Source organism: Mastacembelus armatus, chromosome 10 (assembly GCF_900324485.2).
Source record: "Mastacembelus armatus chromosome 10, fMasArm1.2, whole genome shotgun sequence".
In the NCBI taxonomy this organism is placed as follows: domain Eukaryota; kingdom Metazoa; phylum Chordata; class Actinopteri; order Synbranchiformes; family Mastacembelidae; genus Mastacembelus; species Mastacembelus armatus.
This window is the reverse complement of record NC_046642.1, coordinates 23,691,726-23,712,443: the sequence shown is the minus strand read 5'-3', so window position 1 is coordinate 23,712,443 and position 20,718 is coordinate 23,691,726. Positions and strand designations below refer to the sequence as shown.

The window sequence follows — 20,718 nt, the reverse complement described above, 5'->3', positions numbered from 1 at the left end:
AAAGAAAAGATTCTTCCCCAGTATTTGCGTCCCCGTAGCCTCGTTGGTTTGACGCCCCACGTGGGAGCAGAAGCAGCAGCAGCAGCAGCAGCAGCACGTGGTGTCTTGCCATGGACGGAGCTCAGTAAACAACCGGAAAACAACCGGAGACACGCTGATCCTTAAAATGCTGTTCGGGAGAGACGAGCCGTGGCGCCGTGTGGACGGTATATCCTTCGGCCTTTACTGTCCCGAGGAGATCAGGTACCTGGTCCATGCTAACCCCAGACCTCATGGCAGCTGAGCCATCGGGCTGGGTACCTGCAAACTACACGCTTTACTCTGACCAGTCTGTTTACACTGTGGGCTGATGTCGCACAGCTATTGGTTCTGGACTGGACCGAACTTGGAGCCATTGTGACCGGAAGTCAGGCCGGATACACACAGTCCTTTTAGAAAGGACTCGGACCTCCTTCACTTTCTCCTGTTTTCTTATGTTGCAGCCTGATACCACAACTGCTTTTTCTCACTAACCTACACTCAGTTCCACGTACTGACAAAATCAAACTGTAGAAATGTCTGTAAATGTATTAAAAAGGAAAAACGGACCTGTCAAATTTACAGAAGTATTCAGACCCTTTATTCTTTTTGGGTATGACACAACGAGATTTGCAAATTCTGTCAAGCTCGGCCAGGTTGGATGGGGACCATCAGTGGACAGACATGTCCACAGTGTCTCTCCACAGATGTTGGACAGGGTTCAGGTCTGGGCTCTGACTCTGGGACATTCACAGAGTTGTCCCTAAGCCACTCCTGTGGTGTCTTGGCTGTGTGCTCAGGGTCGTTGTCATGTTGGAAGGTGAAGCCTCTGTCCAGTCTGAGGTCCTGAGAGCTGGGGATTTCATTGAGGATATCTCTGCTTCATTCAGTGTTCCATCAACTCTGACCAGTCTCCCAGTCCCAGCTGCTGAAAAACACCCCACAGCCTGACGCTGCCACCACCATGCTTCACTGTTGGAAGGATGGTACTGGGCAGCTGATGAGAGTTGCCTGGTTTCCTCTAGATATAATGTTTAGAGCTGAGGCCAGACAGTTCAATCTTGGTTTCATGAGACCAGAGGATCTTGTTCCTCACAATCTGAGAGTCCTTCAGGTTTTCTTTTACAAACTCCAAGCAGCTTTCATGAGTTTTACACTGAGGAGAAGCTTCTGTCTAGTCACTCTGCCATAAATCCCAGATCGGTGGAGGGCTGCAGTGATGGTTGTCCTCCTGGAACTTTGTCCCATCTCCACAGAGGATCTCTGCAGCTCAGTCAGAGTGACCATCGGGTTCTTGGTCACCTCTCTTACTAAGGTTGTGCCCAGACCTCTTCCATTTGAGTATTATGGGAACCTTCAGTGCAGCAATCCTGTCTCTGAGATCTGCAGACAGTTCCTTTGACCTCGTGGTTTGGTTGTTGCCAGCTGTGAGGCCTTCTATAGAGAGGTGTGTGTCTTTCCAAATCATATCCATTCAATTTAATTTACCACAGCTGGACTCCAGTCAAGGTGTAGAGACATCTCAGCAAAGATCAGGAGAAATGGGAGGCACCTCAGCCTATTTTTCACATGTTGTTGCAAAGGGTCTGAATACTTTTATCAATGTGATATTTCACTTTTTCCTTTTTAATAAATTTACAGACATTCCTAAAATTCAGTTTTCACTTTGTCATTATGTGGCCCTGAGTGTAGAATAATGAGAAAACAGTGAATTTAAAGTATTTTAGTATCAAAATTGAACAAAGTGAAGGGGCTCTGAATACTTTCTGAATGCACTGTACATTGTCATGTTGATGCTTCCTCCCTTGTTGTGGTTGTACTCTAAAATCCATCCATAGCAGTCTGCTGTGGTATGAGAAATATCTTTGAAAATCATTTCTGCCTTTTACGTTTATATATCCAGCTTCTAGTGTCTCATCAAGATGACACTAAACAGAATAATGAATACACAGACAAATAATGTCATGGTGAACTGATCAAAGAGCTGCTAAGAATCCATAAAAAACAGTGGATATACCTATAAAGGAAAAAAAATATATATATATATATATATATTTTCTTTCTTTCTTTCTCATCTTCTGCCAGGAAGCTGAGTGTGAAGGCGATAACTAACTTCAGGTTCCTTGATGGTGTCGGGAATGTTGCTCCAAACAGCCTGTATGATCTGGCCCTGGGACCAGCTGACAGCAAAGAGGTGCATCTCCACTGAAAGTCTAGTGCATGCAGTTACGTTTTGGCCCTAGGTTTGAAAAAGTACTGAAAATGTACTTACATTAACTGCTGGGTAATTATTTGTCCAGGTGTGCTCAACCTGTTGTCAGGACTTCAACAACTGTCCAGGACACCTGGGACATGTGGAGCTTCCTCTGCCTGTGTACAACCCGCTGTTCTTTGATGTAAGCACATCTATAATCCAACACACATACGTATACTCTATGAACAGTACAAAGTCTTTCCTAAAGGGCTGGTTTTAGGAGCTTTTACCATCATTGTCTCTTCTTTTCAACCACTCTTCTTGATCAGAAACTCTACCTGTTGATTCGTGGGTCATGTCTGGTATGTCACATGCTTACGTGTCCCCGAGCCGCCATCCACCTGCTACTCAACCAGCTGAAGTTAGTGGACCATGGAGCCATACAGGATGTCTACCAAATAGAGCAGGTTCTGAGTCAGGTGGGTTTCTAAGTAATTATCTTTCATGTGGCTGTAGGTTGTCCTCGGACTGGTGTAGCCCTATGCTGTTTTGTAATCATTATAAATTATGCTTATACTTTATGAATGTGTATGTTAGTACCTGGAAGAGAACCCTAAAGCCACAGGACATGAGATTGAGCAGGTGCTTAAGGAGTTTACAGACACAATAATTGGAGTGAACACTGAAGGCTCAGAGTACAACAAACCAGTGAGTACACACACACACACACACAATTCATTTGAAAACTGTTGAATATTTAAAATATGTAAACTGACAATGATTTGAACCATACCATGCAGAGGCACAGTTACCTAATTTGTGTTTGTTTTTCAGATCAAACATCTTACTGAAAAGAAAAGCAGCCTGATAAATGACTTCTGGAAGATCCATATGAAAACTAGGAAATGTCCTTACTGCAGGTAACTTGATCAAGATGGTCAGACCTTGTTTTCTACATTGGTGGCCCAGTGACATTGAGCCTCTCTGCCTGAATATTGATGAAATTTATAATTGTTTTTTGTGTGATAGGAGTGGCAGGTCTGTGGTGCGTCGTGAACACAACAGTAAGCTGATTATCACAATGCCGTCAGGAGCACAGACCACTGACAATACGGAGGGTAAGTAAGATGAACAAACATGGAGCTTATGGTTTGTGCATATTATGTTTATTATATTACCTAGAGTTCTGCTGACTAGACAAGTTTGAGAATAAACATATTTTGTCCTTCGAAGTGATAGAGTGATTAGTGTGAAGGTTTGTTGTATGTGTTTGTTTTTGTGCAAGTGAGTGTAACCTGCAGCTGTGCAACATCATGTGCCCATTTTACATTCTGGACAAACCCTGCCTTTGCACGTGTGCATACAGTAAACAGAACTTGCTTGGTTTTTGTCTTGTTTTGTCACTAGATCTGGTGGCTGGAAGGAGAGTCTACCTGACGGCTAGCACTGCTAGAGAACACACCAGCAAACTGTGGGAGAAAGAAGGTAGGCCAACACGAGCCGTGCTACTTCTGACTCACTGCTCTGGTTTATTAATGTTTGAGTGTGGTTACAAAGGGTCTAGGTGGATGTTTCTTCATTGAGCTATCACTGTAACTGAGGTTAAGCGCCTTGTTATCTTTGAGAACACAAAGTGATGAAGCAGTAAAAGCAAAGCTAAAAGATCAGCTGCCTTTGACAGAGAGAATAAACAATTTTTGAAATATCACCTTTCTGTCCTCATTTTATTGCAGGTTTCTTCCTGAAGTACTTGTTCTCTGGGCTGGAGGAGGGCATAGAGAACGGTTTCTATTCTGATCTGTTCTTCCTGGAGCTGCTGGTGGTCCCACCCTGCAGGTGCAGTATTACAATACTTTAAAGCTTTCAGAGTACTAGATGTTTTTTTGTTTTTTTTTCTCATCAGAGACATGCATGCATATTTGGTAGGATGGATGCATGATAGGAATTTCTGTTGTGAACTGAGGTTGTGTGAGTATCTCATGTAGTCTTACACTCACCTCGTCCTTCCCCTGTCAGGTATCGCCCAATCAATCGACTGGGCGACCAGATGTTTACCAATGGTCAGACAGTCAACATACAGGCAGTCATGAAGGACTGTGGGATCATAAGGAAACTTCTGGCTCTAATAGCCTGGGAGAAGAATCCTGAGGAAGGAGAGGTAAAATGATATGAGCACGATTACCTGTAAATGATGTTGATTTCTGAAGAGGCAAAGCTGCACAGATCCTACATCATATTTTCCTGGCACAGCCTGTAATCTGGTGTTTGTGAACAAAACATGTCAGCCTGTCCTTTCTCATGTTTTTCAGGCTCCTGAACAGACCGACCAGTCGTTTCTGTCTAGCATCCCTGGACAAACATTAACAGATAAACTCTACAACATCTGGGTCCGGTTACAGACCCACGTCAACATTGTCTTTGACAGTGACATGGACAAAATGATGACTGAGAAGTACCCTGGAATTAGACAGGTATGACGTCATACAGAGGCATTGTGGGTAACACACAATAGCACAGTGTAACCTAACATTTCCAGGTCAATACTGAATAGCACGTTAAAGTGTATTTTAAGCTGCCTCTTACCTATTCCACAGATACATACCTTTACAGTGTAGCTAACCAGCATGTATCTAAACACTTTTGTCCCTGACAAAAACTTTGCTAAACTTCAGTCTCCCCTGTCAGATCCTGGAGAAGAAGGAGGGATTATTCCGGAAACATATGATGGGCAAACGAGTGGACTACGCAGCACGATCTGTCATTTGTCCTGACATGTACATAGGAACCAACGAGATAGGAATACCTATGGTACATGTGTTTTTCTGTGTGGGCGACACTTATGTGGAAATGAGATTACTTTCTCTTTTGACCACAGTCAAAGAATCACGATTCAACAGCTCTCAGTGTGCTAACTTTGAGACAAAATAAAACCAAAAAAACTCTCACTCTCACCTCTGCAGGTATTTGCCACCAAGCTGACCTATCCTCAGCCTGTCACTCCTTGGAATGTGAAGGAGCTTCGTCAGGCCGTACTTAACGGGCCTAACGTCCACCCTGGTGCTTCCATGGTGATAAACGAGGACGGCAGGAGAACCATCCTCTCAGCTGCCAGCCTTGCACAGAGAGAAGCTGTTGCCAAACAACTGCTGACACCCTGTCCTGGCCCACATAAGATGCCAATGAAGATAGTGAGCTAAAAACTCCTCTGACTGTTCAACAGACATAAACTCCTGTGCATCCTACAGTCTGAGCTTTTACTGTCAGAGCTATAACTCTACTTTCTGTTTCCAGGTGAATCGCCATATAAAGAATGGAGATGTTTTGTTACTCAATAGACAGCCAACTCTGCACAGACCTTCCATACAAGCCCACTGTGCCCGCATCCTACCAGGAGAGAAGGTAAGATCTAATATGTCCAAGCTTATATATTGCTTACTATGCAAGCTTGTATTATTCAAATCACATTGAATTTATCTTAACTGATGTTACAGGTACTTAGGCTGCACTATGCCAACTGTAAGGCATACAACGCTGACTTTGACGGAGACGAAATGAATGCTCACTTCCCTCAGAGCGAGCTGGGCAGAGCTGAGGCCTACACGTTAGTCAGCACTGACCAGCAGTACCTTGTCCCCAAGGTGAGGATATACCAGATTTTCTATACTATAAGTCCCTTTTTTTTTTTTCAAACCTGCAATTTTCAGGTTACAAGTCCAACTCCCTAGCCATTAGGCCACGACTGCCCCACAAAAGGAAAAAAGAAAAAAGAAAAAGAAATACAAGTGAAAATGCCACCCAAAACAAAGAGCTAAGCTGCAGACTTCAAAGTGCAGGTAATAAAGTCTGCAGCTGAAACACAGTTTGGACTGAGTGTTGGCATTCAGACAACCTGAGAGAAGATGCCACTTCACCTTTCGCCACATGTTGGCGCAGTTGTTTAACGTTACTTAACACGGGTGAATAAATTTCGTAATGCACTTCTGCTTGTTGTTATTCCTATGTTGTCCATAGGATAATTTAGACTATAATTAGTATAATTAGACATATGACTTATACACTGAAGCGACTTACAACAGCAACTTATAGTCTGGAAAATAGGGTGCTCACAGCTCTCATGCTGGTGACAACAATAGCTACAAACTCCTGTGTTTTAAACAGTTTCATTCAAACTGAATACAGAGTTCGACCTGTGCTGAGTAAATGAGTAAATATTTTACAAACACAATAAGGTCAGCACTTCTTTCGCTTTTTTCTCTCACTTTAACTTTAGGATGGTAAACCTTTAGCCGGTCTGATCCAGGACCACATGGTGTCAGGAACGAGGATGACGATACGAGGATGTTTCTTCACCAGAGACCAGTACACAGAGCTGGTATACAGAGGACTGACCGACAAACCAGGCAGAGTTAAGCTACTGCCGCCAGCCATACTCAAACCACAGCAACTATGGACCGGAAAACAGGTCATTGATCTGACATTTTATTCTGTTTCAGTCTTTTGGGGGTTTATTGAATGTAATGCCTCTGCAGTTTCATTGTCATGTCATCAAATTGTTTTTACTTGAAGGTTGTTTCTACACTACTGCTGAATGTGATCCCACAAAATGCTGTGCCTCTCAATCTGGTCAGCAAATCAAAAATCCCCAGCAAAGCCTGGATCCAGGTCCCACCGCGTGCAGCTCCGGGATACAGACCTGACAGCATGTGTGACTCACAGGTATACATACACACACAAAGTTGGAAACATATCACTTTCCAGTCCAAATGTTTTAACAGCTTGTGTTTTGGCATAATGAAACCTGTCTGTGAAATAACTCTTTTGTTAGAAACACACAGGAATCAAATTGGATAAATTAAGGTATGAAATATTTTTAGGGCATTGTCCAAAGTTAGTCAGTTTTTCACATTTTTCTAATATTTTCCCCCACTTTTTTGTTTCCCAGGTGGTGATTCGTCAGGGAGAGCTGTTGGTGGGGGTTCTCGACAAAGCTCACTACGGCTCATCAGCCTATGGACTGGTCCACTGCTGCTATGAGCTGTATGGAGGGGAGACCAGTGGCAAACTGCTTAGCTGTCTGGCACGACTTTTCACTGCTTACCTGCAGCTGTACCGAGGCTTTACTCTGGGTAAGAGCGCAGATGCAGGAAATGAGACACTAAGGCTAAGACCTTTCCAACATGTCCATATCTACAATAGCTGGATTTAATTTGAAATGGAAAAAAACATCAATTTTTGCCCATCAGTCGACACTCAATAGCCCACAGTTACAAAGTGATAAAATGGTTTTAGAACTTATGTAACCCAAAACTTAAATATCACATTTACAAAAAATGTTCAGACACTTCATAGAAGCCTTTTTGTCCATATGGGCTACTGGATGTCATAAGGACTGATATCCATCCATCTTCTGTACCCGCTTTTTCCTGAAAGCCAGCGTCACGGGGATCTGCTGGAGCCTATCCCAGCTCTCTCTCGGGTGAAAGGCAGGGGTACACCCTGGACAGGTCACTAGTCCATCACAGGGCCACATAGAGACACACAAAGACAGACAACCTCTCACACTCACACTCACTCCTACGGGCAACTTAGATTCACCAATCAACCTAACATGCATGTTTTTGGACTGTGGGAGGAAACCGGAATACCCGGAGTAAACCCACGCAAGCACAGGGAGAACATGCAAACTCCACACAGAAACAGGGTTGCGAACCCACGACCTTCTTGCTGTGAGGCAACAGTGCTAACCACTCAGCCACCATGCTGCCCGGACTGATATCCATTTCAAATAAAATTTACAATGGAGTGAAAAGGTCTTATTTGTGTAGCTCAGTAGTTGTGTGTAATTTACTGAGGATTAATACCTTTTTTGTCTTTGTGTGTAGGCGTGGAGGACATCCTGGTGAAACCGGGAGCCAATAAGCAAAGGAAAAAAATCATTCGAGAGTCACTGAAGATTGGCACCAAAGTGAGTCCACAATAAATGAGTGTTTAGAGAGAGACTGAAGCCTTGTCAAATTCAGTGCCTCCTGCTCAGTGGATGCCACTGGCCAAAATGGCTGCCACAGTGAAGGTGTAGTTCATGGGCCCCACAGAGCTTCACCATGACTGCTGTGGATAAATATGTACTACACACAGGCATTACGTACACCATTATGGATGGCCACCTTAGGTGACTTATGACTAAGTGTTTGGTCTTTAATATGTCAATCGAAATCATACAATCCAAAAGAAGAGAAAATTAATTTTGCATTAATGTTGTTTTGGTCATATATTTTAGTTGATTTTGTATATTTCAGTTTCATTGAAGATACATTGCATTAGACCAATGTCATTATTGAAACCACCACTGGATTTTTTGAAATTCCACATTTGGAGGCCTTAACCTGTAATGAAAGAGTTTTTGGTGGAAAGGGATGATATGTCTTTTGCTAGAATTAAAAATAGAGGTGTTCTGGTCTTTCATTCCCTCAGGCCCTCCAGGCAGCCTTCAGCCTGCCCTCCGGCGTGGATCAAGCTGAGGCTCGGAGCCGCTGGCAGGATGCACACCTTGACCCAGACCAGAGAGACTTCAGCATGGCCGACCACAAGTTCAAAGAAGTGGCTAACCAAGTGAACAATGAAATCAACAAGGTGTCTTATCACTACTACCACTACTAGTAGTAGTATCAGCACCACCTCTACTGCTGATGGTCAGATTAAAAATGTTAAGTCGTCTAAAGCCAAGTAGTAAAAGGAGGCAGCAGCAAAAAAAAAAAAAAAAAAAGTGTGTATTGGGGCATCCTCACAGGTCCTCTGTTTCTGGGAGAGGATGTCTGTAATAAATGATTTCCCTTTGATTTATTATGCACTTTCTAAAATGTTATAAAGACCTCCAAAAATACATGTTTAAAAAAATAGTGCCTGTGGCGAGTCTCCACAATTCTGGATGACGACATACTGTCTGGTGTGTGCGTACTCTAGGTGTGTATGCCAGCTGGACTCCACACCTCTTTCCCAGACAACAATCTCCAACTAATGGTCCAATCAGGAGCCAAGGGATCGACTGTTAATACCATGCAGGTACACCCCATCATCACCTATACTCAGTCTAACTTCACTAAAACCTAAAATAGTGTATGCTTTTAACCTTCTAATACACTGACCTGTTTGTGTGTTGTTTCAGATTTCGTGTCTGCTAGGTCAGATCGAGCTGGAGGGGCGTAGGCCTCCACTGATGCCTTCTGGGAAGTCCTTGCCATGCTTCCAGGCATATGACCCTGCACCTGGTGCTGGGGGCTTCGTCTATGGGCGATTTCTTACAGGCATCAAACCACAGGTTGACTCTGTTTAATTTGCTTTTACACTGTAGCTCTGCAATACCAAATGGCAAACAAAAAAGCACTCTGTATGTCTTGAGTCCTTTTATACAGTACTGCTGCTGTGACTTTGTAATTGTGGTCCTTAAAGAGATTTATGAAAAACTCTTCTTGCATGATGCACTTCATTTTGTCTTTGTGATCTGGTTGTGTTCAGGAGTTTTTCTTCCATTGTATGGCTGGGAGAGAGGGACTGGTCGACACGGCTGTTAAGACATCTAGATCAGGATACCTGCAGCGGTAATGTAAACTTCACTGCTTAGTAGACAATGAAATTCAATTCAATTTTATTTGTATAGCGCCAAATCACAATACAAATCATCTCAAGGCACTTTACAAAAACTAAAACTAAGAACCCAACAATTCCCTTATGAGCAAGCACTTGGCGACAGTGGAGAGGAAAAAACTCCCTTTAACGGAAGAAAAAAAACCTCCAGCAGAACCGGGCTCAGTTTGGGCGGCCATCTGCCTCGACCGGTTGGGGTGAGTGGATAGAGCAGAGAGAAAAGAACAGCAACAATAAACAACAAATAGACACTGCAAGTTGGTGGGGCCAGTAACTGCACATCAGCGATAAACAGCTCCAGGACCAGGGACACCTGCAGAAGGTACAGAGAGAGAGAGAGAGGGAGAGCACAAACTAGGGGAGAGAGAGAGCACAAGGTTAGTAACATTCAATGGTGGAATATACATGAGGTGGGAGAGAAGAGGGGGGGGGGGGGGGGGGGGGGGGGGGGGGGTGGGGGTTAGGGTAGGGGAGCTCAGTGCACCGATGGTCCTCGGGCAGTCTAGGCTTATAGCAGCATAACTAACTAAGGGATGGTTCAGGGTTGCCTGAAGCCAGCCCTAACTAACTAACTGAAAGGCTGCAGTCCATTCAAAGCTGTGGTCGCATATGTCTCACAGAGGCTCTGAAACAGGAACACATCTTATATAAAGCAAAGTACACAGCCTTTGACTTCACGGCTTGCCTGTGTAGACCCAGTCATGATTATATGTCATTTAAATTTGAAACTTTTCATTTGAACTACTTCCCATCAGATGATTTAATAACATGCTAACAGGCAACCATTGAAATATTTTGATGTGAGTCAGTGGGACTTTACAACCCAACCTTGATGGGACAGCATGGACCGTGACTTATCTTGTTCCTGATTTCTCCTGTATGATCTCTATAGATGTGTCATAAAGCATCTGGAAGGCTTGGTGGTACAGTATGACTTGACGGTGAGGGACAGCGATGGATCTGTGGTACAGTTCCTGTATGGTGAAGATGGGCTGGATATCCCCAAGACTCAGTTCCTGCAGCCAAGACAGTTTCCATTCATAGAGGACAACTATGAGGTAGCACAGAGCGAAATACAGACACAGGGATGTTGTCAACATGTCATAAAATTCAGTGGTTTTAATTTCTGTTTTTCTGCATTGTAGCTTAATGTGGAAGGATCATATTACATTAAATAACATCGAATTGTGTAGTAAACGTATTAAATATCTTCAAGCTAATTTGTTTCATAATTTAAGTAATTTAAGTAAGTCAAAAAGTGCTCACCTAAGTAAAGAGAAACAATAATACATCATTAATTTACCAACGGAAGGTCAGTCCGTCACCTTGAAGTTTCTTCAAGGTCTGTCACAAATCCCAGCAAATGTTTTGATGAAACTGCCTCTTGTGAGGACGAGCTCAGGAAAGCAAGATTATATTGTATTTCAGATTTGAGTTCACATCAGTGAGTTCAAGTGGTTCAAGTGACACATCTCATTATCAGTTGATTGGAGTAGACTGTGAATCCGGCTCTCAAGGTTGAGTTGCTGCAAAGTAAACACTCCTGGATGTAAGAAGAAAAGAACTGATTGGGTGAAAAAACAGAAGGTGAACGAATCATGTGTGCTTCCTACAAAAAAATGTCTGGTAATTGAGGTTAGACCCCATTAAGCCAATGAAGTGAATGCCATGTATTTACTTTATATGTATTCTACTGTACCTCCCCACACAGAACGCCTAGAGTTAATTACTGTATCACTGGTATAATTGTGATAATATTACTTTCTCCTCTTTTTAATTCCAGTGAGAGGTGATGTGTGCAGAAGAAAAACTGCATCATGGACAACACTTTGTTTTTGATGTTAGTGTATTAGCTGGCTTCAGGTTCATTCGCTCAGTGTTTTCACTTAATATTCAAGAAGCTCTTTCTGCTAAGCTCTTACTCTTTAACTTCCTGCCGAGTTTCTGTTAAAAATAAGCTTAGCAAGAACTGATTTATTTTTGTTTTTGTTTTCTCTCGCCCTTTTAGGTCATCAAGAGGTCCCAGGGCCTGGACAATGTTTTGGCACATTTGGACCCTCAGACTGCCAGTCAACACTTTACAGCCATCCAGCGATGGAAAGCAAAGAGAGACAGGGCATGTCCACGCAGAGGTACACAGCAACACACATTTGGTACAATACAATGAGCTTACATCTTCAGTGCTTCAACTTCTGTGACATATCATCAGATTGTTCAAAAAACCATTTGGTTCATTTAACTAATGAACTAAACCTATTGTAAAACAATATATAGAATTAAATACTTGTCAATATTTGGATCTGAATATGAGTGTATACTGATATATACTGTTTTTCAGCTGAAAAGGGTGGTTTGTGGGTTTAGTTAGATTGCAAAAATAGTAGCAAAAATAATCTTTTCATGGTTAGGTCTTTTCTAATTTGTAGGCGAGTATTGTAAATTTCACACTGTCAAGAGGAAATCAAAATATAAAAATGTTTTTGTTTCTGTAAAACATGCAGAGGTGGTCAGTCAGATTGTTACAGCAGCATATTCAGAGGCAAAACCTAAAACTCCCAAAAAAAAGTTGTTGCTGTTTGTCCTGCTTATTACAAAAAGGATGAAAGTTTCCCTCCAGGTGAAAATTACACACTTCACTTCACTGACTGCATCAGAGAACACTTATAGGTGGACCAGGCTCCAGGGAATGCACTGTGAAATGTTTGGCACACTTTGACTTTGACATCGTCTTGACCGTACTTTGTCATGTAATGTTTTATTGTGTGTCAGGAGCGTTCCTGTTCTTTTCCCAGAAGAAGTTGGCCAAACTAAAACAAGCAGAACAAATAATACAGCCAGATGTCTGCAGCAGAGAGGTATTTATTCACGACATCATTCATCTGTTTGTTGGTCACTCTGTTCTTTGAGCATCAGTGCTTACGGTATCAAGTGGACCATTGACCTCTAACCTAGTCCACCCTCATTTGAACCCTGCTCCCTCCACAGCTCACACAGCAGTGGCACACTCTGGACGAGGCTAGCAGGTCAAAATACAGAAAGAAGTCCTCCGCCTGCCCTGAGCCCTGTCTGAGCTTGTTTAGACCAGATGTCTGCTTTGGATCAGTATCTGAAACCTTTCACAACATCACAGAGAAATACCTGCAGAACAGAGGCAGGATGAGTCAGGACAACCTGGACACTCACAGGTAACCAAATTAAATGGAACCAAATCCCTGGATTTAGCTTGAGATTTTAAATTACAGTGGTGTGAAAAAGTGTTGCCCCCCTTTCTGATTTCTTTTTTTTTTTTGCATGTTTGTCACTCTTTAATGTTTCAGATCATCAAACAAATTTAAAGATAACACAAGTAAACACATCATGCAGTTTTTAAATGAAGGTTTTTATTAAGGGAAAACAAAATCCAAAACTACATGGCCCTGTGGGAAAAAGTGTTTGCCCTCCGTTAAAACATAACTTAACTGTTGTTTATCACACCTGAGTTCAATTCCTCTAGCCACACCCAGGCCTGATTACTGCCACACCTGTTCACAATCAAGAAATCACTTAAATAGGACCTGCCTGACAAAGTGAAGTAGACCAAAAGATCCTCAAAACCTAGACATCATGCTGAGATCCAAAGAAATTCAAAAACAAATGAGAAAGAAAGTAGATCTATCAGTCTGGAAAAGGTTATAAAGCCATTTCTAAAGCTTTGGGACTGCAGCGAACCACAGTGAGAGCCATTATCTACAAATGGCGAAAACATGGAACACTGGAGAACCTTCCCAGGAGTGGCCGGCTGACCATAATTACCCCAAGAGCGCAGCGACGACTCATCCAAGAGGTCACAAAAGACCCCACAGAACTGCAGGCCTCACTTGCCTCAGTTAAGGTCACTGTTTATGACTCCAACATAAGAAAGAGACTGGGCAAAAATGGTCTGCATGGCAGAGTTCTAAGACGAAAACCGCTGCTGAGCAAAAAGAACAGAAAGGCTTGTCTCAGTTTTGCCAGAAAACATCTTGATGATCATCAAGACTTTTGGGAAAATACTCTGTGGACTGACGACACAAAAGTTGAACTTTTTGGAAGGTGTGTGTCCCATTATGTCTGGGGAAAAAGTAACCCTGCATTTCAGAAAAAGAACATCATACCAACAGTAAAATATGGTGGTGGTAGTGTGATGGTCTGGGGCTGTTTTGCTGCTTCAGGACCTGGAAGACTTGTTGTGATAAATGGAACCATGAATTCTGCTGTCTACCAAAAAATCCTGAAGGAGAATGTCCGGCCATCTGTTTATGACGTCAAGCTGAAGTGAACTTGGGTTCTGCAGCAGGACAATGATCCAGAACACACTAGCAAGTCCACCTCTGAATGGCTGAAGAAAAACAAAATGAAGACCTTTGAGTGGCCTAGTCAAAGTCCTGACCTGAATCCGATTGAGATGCTGTGGCATGACCTTAAAAAGGCGGTTCATACTCGAAAACCCTCCAATGTGGCTGAATTACAACAATTCAGCAAAGATGAGTGGGCCAAAATTCCTCCACAGCGCTGTAACAGACTCATTGCAAGTTATTACAAACACTTGATTGCAGTTGTTGCTGCTAAGGGGCCACCCCAGTTATTAGGTTTAGAGGGCAAACACTTTTTCACACATGGCCATGTAGTTTTGGATTTTGTTTTCCCTTAATAATAAAAACCTTCATTTAAAAACTGCATGATGTGTTTACTTGTGTTATCTTTGACTAATATTTACATTTGTTTGATGATCTGAAACATTAAAGTGTGACAAACATGCAAAAAAAAAAATCAGGAAGGGGGCCAACACTTTTTCACACCACTGTACTTCAGTCTAAACTCAGTGAATATTGTCATTAGTTGTTCAGAGTTAATTTCCATTTGCACATGAACACTTTGTATCGACAAATGAAATAAAATTGATAGAGTAATCTAGCAGAAATGCAAGATTGGTGATTTTGAATAAGTAAACTGGCCAGTAGCTCCTGTAGTAAATAAAGATTATGTATCTTTCATCATTTGGACTGTGTTCAGTAAAGCCAGAAGGAAATTAAACATGCATTTGTATCAAGTAGAGTTAATTAACCATGTTGTTACTATACTATACTATTTGAATATTAAATTTTTATGTATATATACACTTGCATTACTTTGAGGTAAAGCATCAAAGTGTGTGTGTGTGTGTGTGCGCGCGCGTGTGTGCGTGTGTGTGTGTGTGTGTGTGTGTTTGCACCTTCAGCCTTCGCCAGCTGTTGCATTATAAGTGGCAGCGATCGCTGTGTGATCCAGGTGAAGCAGTGGGTCTGCTGGCAGCTCAGTCCATAGGTGAGCCCTCCACCCAGATGACCCTCAACACCTTCCACTTTGCTGGCAGAGGAGAGATGAACGTCACTTTGGGAATCCCTCGGTAACGTCACCTCCGCTTCACCCTCCTGTTCCTTATTTACCTTATATATTTTTATATATATATATAAAAAATATATATGTTTATATATATATATATATATATATATATATACATAGCAACAAGTGTGTATGGATCAGTGAATAACAAAATCAGATTTTTTAAAGTGTTCACGGTTCAGCCAAGGATTCTACACAACATGGTTTGGTTCCTTATTAGCATCCTTTCAAACAATCCAACAGTTTAATTACCACAGAAGAAGAGCTAATCATCAGTTGTGACTGTGCTACAGGGTACTGTAAAATAATTGTAGGGTAGGAAGTAGTTTCCTCCAAAGTTTCAGTTGTCATGGGCAAAATGGCAGTTTTATCAAAATTAATCAAGATAATGTGTTCAAAAAGTGAAGGGTTCTGAATACTTTCTGAAGCCACTGCACCATAGTTGTGGTAAAAATGCAGCTGTGGATCTGTGAATCACAGGAAAAACACAAAGTATATGTAGTACACTATATACTACATGACTACGCCACTACATAAAAAACTTTGCCACTTTCTGTTTCTCTCTCTGTGTCTGTCTCAGACTAAGAGAAATCCTCATGGTGGCCAGTTCCAACATTAAAACTCCAATGATGAGTGTTCCAGTGCTGAACAACAAGAAAGCGTTGAAGAAGGCCAAGACTCTTCGTAAGAAACTCACCAGGGTTTGTCTGGCTGAGGTAAGGATAAACTCTAGTGTTTGTCTGTCTCCTGTCATCTCATCTTCCTGTGTTTCATTTTTGCTGTGGCATGTTTGGTGTCTGTGTTTTTGATTTTTGGTTACTCTTATTTTTCCATCCTCACTCTGTGTTTTCGCTTCGCTCAAACTGTCAGAGAAATGTTGATGGATGTAAGGTTAAGGTAAATGAAAAAACAAAACGTGTGTGTGAACGGGCAGGTGCTGCAGAAGGTGGATGTGGTGGAGACATTACGAATCGAAAATCACCAAAAGCTACGGGTTTTCAAAGTCACTTTCACCTTCCTGCCTCCTGACCGCTACTGTGATGATAAGCTGCTATCACCCCAAAAGATCCTCCGTTACATGGAAACGAGGTGTGTGGGCTGTTGTAGTCCCTGTATCTTTTATTTCTATGCACAAAATCACAAACCTGGGCCATTCAGCCCCTAGAAGCTGCACATCTTCTTATCATTTGTCCTCCCAGGTTTTTCCACCTCCTCCTTGAAGCCATTAAGAAGCGTAGTGCCAAGCTGGCCTCCATCGCTGTGGAGACCAGGAAGGCCACTCCCAGGGATAAAGACCATAATGGTGACTCAACCAGTGACACAGGAAGGGTCTGTTTATTTGTAATTGGCTTATCTCAAATGCAACACATCACTAATTGTAAAAATGCTTAAGGGACTACCCCTTAAGCATTTTTACAATTAGTGTTGTCACTCAGACTTTTCTTTTCCTCTGTGACACCCACCAAATTTAAATGGCTTTGGAATGTTGCTCCTCATCAGTTGGATGACGGGGAGGGAGAAGAGGAGAGAGAGATTGTTGATGACCAGGGGAACGAAGGAGACGCTGACGCTTCTGATGCCAAGAGAAAAGGCAAACAGGAAGAGGAGGTATGAAGATAGCTACAACTTTGTATTGTCCTGTTGAGGCATGTTGGTGAAGATCAATGCTCATTTCACATAGCTTTAGTCTTGAATGCCACAGTATTCATGGTTACTGAAGTATTACTGCAGACTACTTTCAATTAGGAAAATATTGCCTCATCTCTTGGGCAAAAATGTAGGTATGGTATGTTTAAACTTCCTCCTGCATGTAGTTGTGGTAAGTTTTGAGTAATTAGCTACAGGTCACCCCGCACACACACATAAGTTCACTGTAGAATTTTAAGCCAAGAGGGTGGGGGCTGTTTGGTCATAGGTATTTGAAGAATGAGAATATTGACCTGATGATGACAAGTTAAGGAAAACTGTGTTTCAGCTGCAGACTTTATTACCTGCACTTTAAAGTCTGCAGTATAGCTCTTTCTTTTGGGCAGCATTTCCTGACTTCCTGAGGAAAGGACTGTAAATATACACATACACGACAGAGGAGTAAATTATTGACTTAGAAACCGGAAAATCCGGTACAGACATGCATGTGTGTACCAAATATGGCAACGCATCAAGTAGGTGAGACCTGTTTTTTTCACCTCATTCATTAGAATACTAGTCATACAGTGTCCAGATTTTGCTTCTGCATTTATTAGATGTTAAGATGTTTTTGTGGAGAGACATGAGGGTCACCAAAGATATTACAATTAATTTCCTGGACACTGTTAAGTCAGAATTGCTAACCACAGAGGCACATAACGAACACTAGAATGGATAAAGATGAAAGTAAGGTTTGTGTTTGCAGCTTGACCAAATAAAACAAAAAGATATATGTCATAGTTCAATGTCAAGCTCTTTCCAGAACTTTTGACTGGAGCCTGTCGTCAGTGGCTTAAACAGTGAATTTATAATCCAAATAGCCATCTTGTTTTCTCTTTTCTCTCAATAGTTGCTAAGCATATCAGTGTGACAGCAATGTGGTCCACTTTGGAGCTTTATTTCTATCAGAAAAATATTGACATTAAATATTTACTTCATTCAATGACATTTACATATTAACAATGTGATTCAAATGGAACCCAACAAGATAATGAAGCATGTTGAGACCCTTGAGCAAGGCACCGGACCCCCAACTTCTCCCCGGGCGCCGCAGCATTGGCTGCTCACTGCTCCTGTTGTGTGTGCACGGTGTGTGTGTGTGTTCACTACTGTGTGTGTGCACTTTGTGATAGGTTAAATGCGGAACACAAATTCCGAGTATGGGTCGCCATATAAGTCACTTTCACCGTATGTTCCTCTTTGTTCTTAAACGTCCTCTTCAAACACAATGAAACACAATGTGTGTTTCTTGTTTTAGTCGAGCTTTATGTATTTCAATAAACATGTGAACCACAAGGTGAATGGGGTGATCTACAATTGCTACTGTCCTCATCAGTTGGCCTCCTCTGAGACAAAATTTAAAAAAAAAAAAAAAAAAAAGACAGTGACAAAAGACAGGGACTACTGCCTAACCTATGACATACCCAGGTCCATATGTTGTATGGTGACACATGATATACAACTAATGCCCACTAATCGGTTTTCTTCTGCAGGTGGACTATGAGAGTGAGGAGGAGGCTGAAGGTGATGATGCAGAAGATAAAGAAGATCAGGAGGAGGAGAACATGGAGAAGAACAATATGGAGGATGAAGAACCAGAGTCTGCAGGAGTCCAAATGGAGAGGAAGAAGAACCGGACAAAAAGACGGGAAGGTGAAGAGACCTTGAACCAAATGAGAGTGAACTTTGTTCTGGAGTCCAACCCGGCGATAGAGAGGTACTGCTACGATCAGCAGCACGAACTCTGGTGTGAGGTGAGTTCACGAGTGGTGCACAAGCAGATCTAAAAGAATTTACCTGCTACTAAGTATTGTTTGTGTAGCTGTAACCTCATATATCCCATTCCTCTTTGCCATAAAACCCACTGTCATCCAGAAGCTACTAAGAACACAAAAGCCCTTTTGGAAACGCTACATTACTTTCGTGTAATCTTGCTTATGAGTCCTTTTAATGACCTTTATGGAGAGCACAATCAGCAGGGTCTTATTTTCTTCCCCACCTTATCCACCTCTTGCCTCCTCTGTGTAGGTTGACCTGGTTTTGCCAATGAGCAAGGTGCACTTCGACCTGACGACAGTCCTGTCAACTCTGGCCCAGAATGCCATCATCATGGAGACCAGGGGCCTGACCCGCTGCCTGCTGAGTGAGACTACAACAAAAACGGGAGAAAAACAGATGGTTCTCAACACAGAAGGCATCAACATGCATGAAATGTTCAAGCACAGTGATGTATGTAGTTATTGGTTTCACACTTGTCATTGTAATCACTGTGGGTTCACCGTGTTTATTTAAGGTCTAAACAGCAAAGCCGTAAACAGACACTGGCACTTCCTAGTTTCATTTGTTGTTATGTTTCTCACATTTTACTGTAGTGTCCCCAGTAGTTCTTCGACATGGCTTTTCAGTGTAGCTTGTCTTGGCCTGTGAAGGAAACACACATGCTACAGATACATCTACTGAATATACTGCAGTATCATATCATTCATTACTTTGATAACAGTGGGTTTCTCCTTTCTGTTCTCCACTTTTAAAAGCCTTGCCATTGCATGTTTTACATTACACACCAGTCAGAACATCAGATTACTTTCAGGGCTCTACTATTACAAATTCCTAATGGTACTGAATTGTTTAGAGGTTCTGGTCAAGTGAAATATGAATTCTGGGTATATATTTAAAATATGACCAGGCAACTGATTTGATATCCATACCTATATTTAAGATTTAGATGTGATGCTGTATCCACAGAAACTCTGAGAAGTTGTGAAATGCATTGACATTCAGAGAGTTTATGGTTAGGGTTAATTGCTCAATAAACGTGGTAAAGTTGTTACAGAACCTTACATGTTGCTTGGTAGTAATTGTGTGTTTTCCCTTCAGGTCTTGGACATCAGCAGGCTCTACTCCAATGAGGTCCATGCCATGGCCAACACCTATGGGATTGAAGTGGCTCTGAAGGTCATCGAGAAGGAGATCAAAGATGTGTTTGCTGTCTATGGTACGCAATAACACTGACACACATACAGCACACAGGTAGACCACTGGGCTTTGAGAACAACCTGTCTGCATTTCTCTGCCTCCAGGTATTGAGGTTGACCCCAGGCATCTGTCACTGGTTGCGGACTACATGTGTTTTGAAGGTGTATATAAACCACTGAACCGGCATGCCATCAGGTCCAACTCGTCCCCTCTGCAGCAGATGACTTTCGAGACCAGCTACAAGTTCCTCAAGCAGGCCACCATGCTAGGTGAGGGAAAGGTGATGATCATGGTACAGATACATGATAGGGTGGGCTGATTTGAGCCAAGAACGCATCTTTCGTGTCAGAAGTTAGTGTCTGTAACTTTACGTGCCGTTACACCTTATGTGCCATTTCTCTTCCTGTTTCAGGGTCACATGATCAGCTGGCGTCGCCCTCGGCCTGCCTGGTGCTGGGGAAGGTAGTCAGAGGTGGAACAGGCCTGTTCGACCTGAAACAGCCTTTGCAGTAGGAGTGCGACTGGTTTGCTGTGATAGAGAAGGAGATCTACCCCGATCCTCCCGTAGAGATCTGACCCGGGTTTATTTTAACATCCTCCACATGCTGTGTAGCTTCCTTGGGGTTTTTTTTTTTTTTCTGGTGAACTTTATACTTTAACACAGATTAAACTTTTATTATGCTCAGAATTCATGTCCATCTGATGTGAATGTGTGTGTGTGTACTTGTATGTCTATTGATTATGTGGATCAATTGGATTTACATAACCTGGGAATAACAACATTTTGGGAAAGTGCTGACATT

The 20,718-nt window shown here is 42.3% G+C and overlaps 1 protein-coding gene and 1 non-coding gene across 2 annotated transcripts; both read left to right on the top strand.

Moving 5' to 3' along the window:
• The first annotated feature begins 37 nt into the window (after positions 1–37).
• Positions 38–20,551, top strand: polr1a (RNA polymerase I subunit A). The gene is made up of 37 exons (XM_026330166.2): positions 38–243; positions 2,104–2,212; positions 2,319–2,414; positions 2,542–2,691; positions 2,810–2,920; positions 3,047–3,132; positions 3,242–3,330; positions 3,620–3,697; positions 3,946–4,048; positions 4,229–4,370; positions 4,522–4,683; positions 4,898–5,020; positions 5,173–5,400; positions 5,504–5,611; positions 5,704–5,850; positions 6,483–6,674; positions 6,779–6,928; positions 7,155–7,338; positions 8,095–8,177; positions 8,684–8,842; positions 9,173–9,271; positions 9,375–9,527; positions 9,725–9,807; positions 10,746–10,911; positions 11,862–11,985; positions 12,623–12,708; positions 12,839–13,038; positions 15,090–15,257; positions 15,834–15,969; positions 16,188–16,342; positions 16,453–16,582; positions 16,754–16,861; positions 18,433–18,693; positions 18,968–19,168; positions 19,817–19,934; positions 20,020–20,184; positions 20,328–20,551. Exons 1-37 carry the CDS (start codon positions 167–169, stop codon positions 20,426–20,428), a joined length of 5,031 nt encoding a protein of 1,676 aa, XP_026185951.1. The 5' UTR covers positions 38–166; the 3' UTR covers positions 20,429–20,551.
• LOC113144996 (small nucleolar RNA SNORA5) lies at positions 8,213–8,349 on the top strand. Its single transcript, XR_003297201.1, has one exon. It is a non-coding gene; the product is annotated as a small nucleolar RNA SNORA5 (small nucleolar RNA).
• Positions 20,552–20,718: the final 167 nt, after the last annotated feature.

What these genes read in the sequence shown, in the direction of transcription:
- polr1a (XM_026330166.2), top strand. Translation starts at nt 167, where the DNA reads ATGCTGTTCGGGAGAGACGAGCCGTGGCGCCGTGTGGACGGTATATCC. An exon ending in TCATAGAGGACAACTATGAG is followed by an intron (nt 10,912 to 11,861) that starts GTAGCACAGAGC and finishes TCGCCCTTTTAG; the next exon opens with GTCATCAAGAGGTCCCAGGG. An exon ending in AGATGTGTTTGCTGTCTATG is followed by an intron (nt 19,935 to 20,019) that starts GTACGCAATAAC and finishes CTCTGCCTCCAG; the next exon opens with GTATTGAGGTTGACCCCAGG.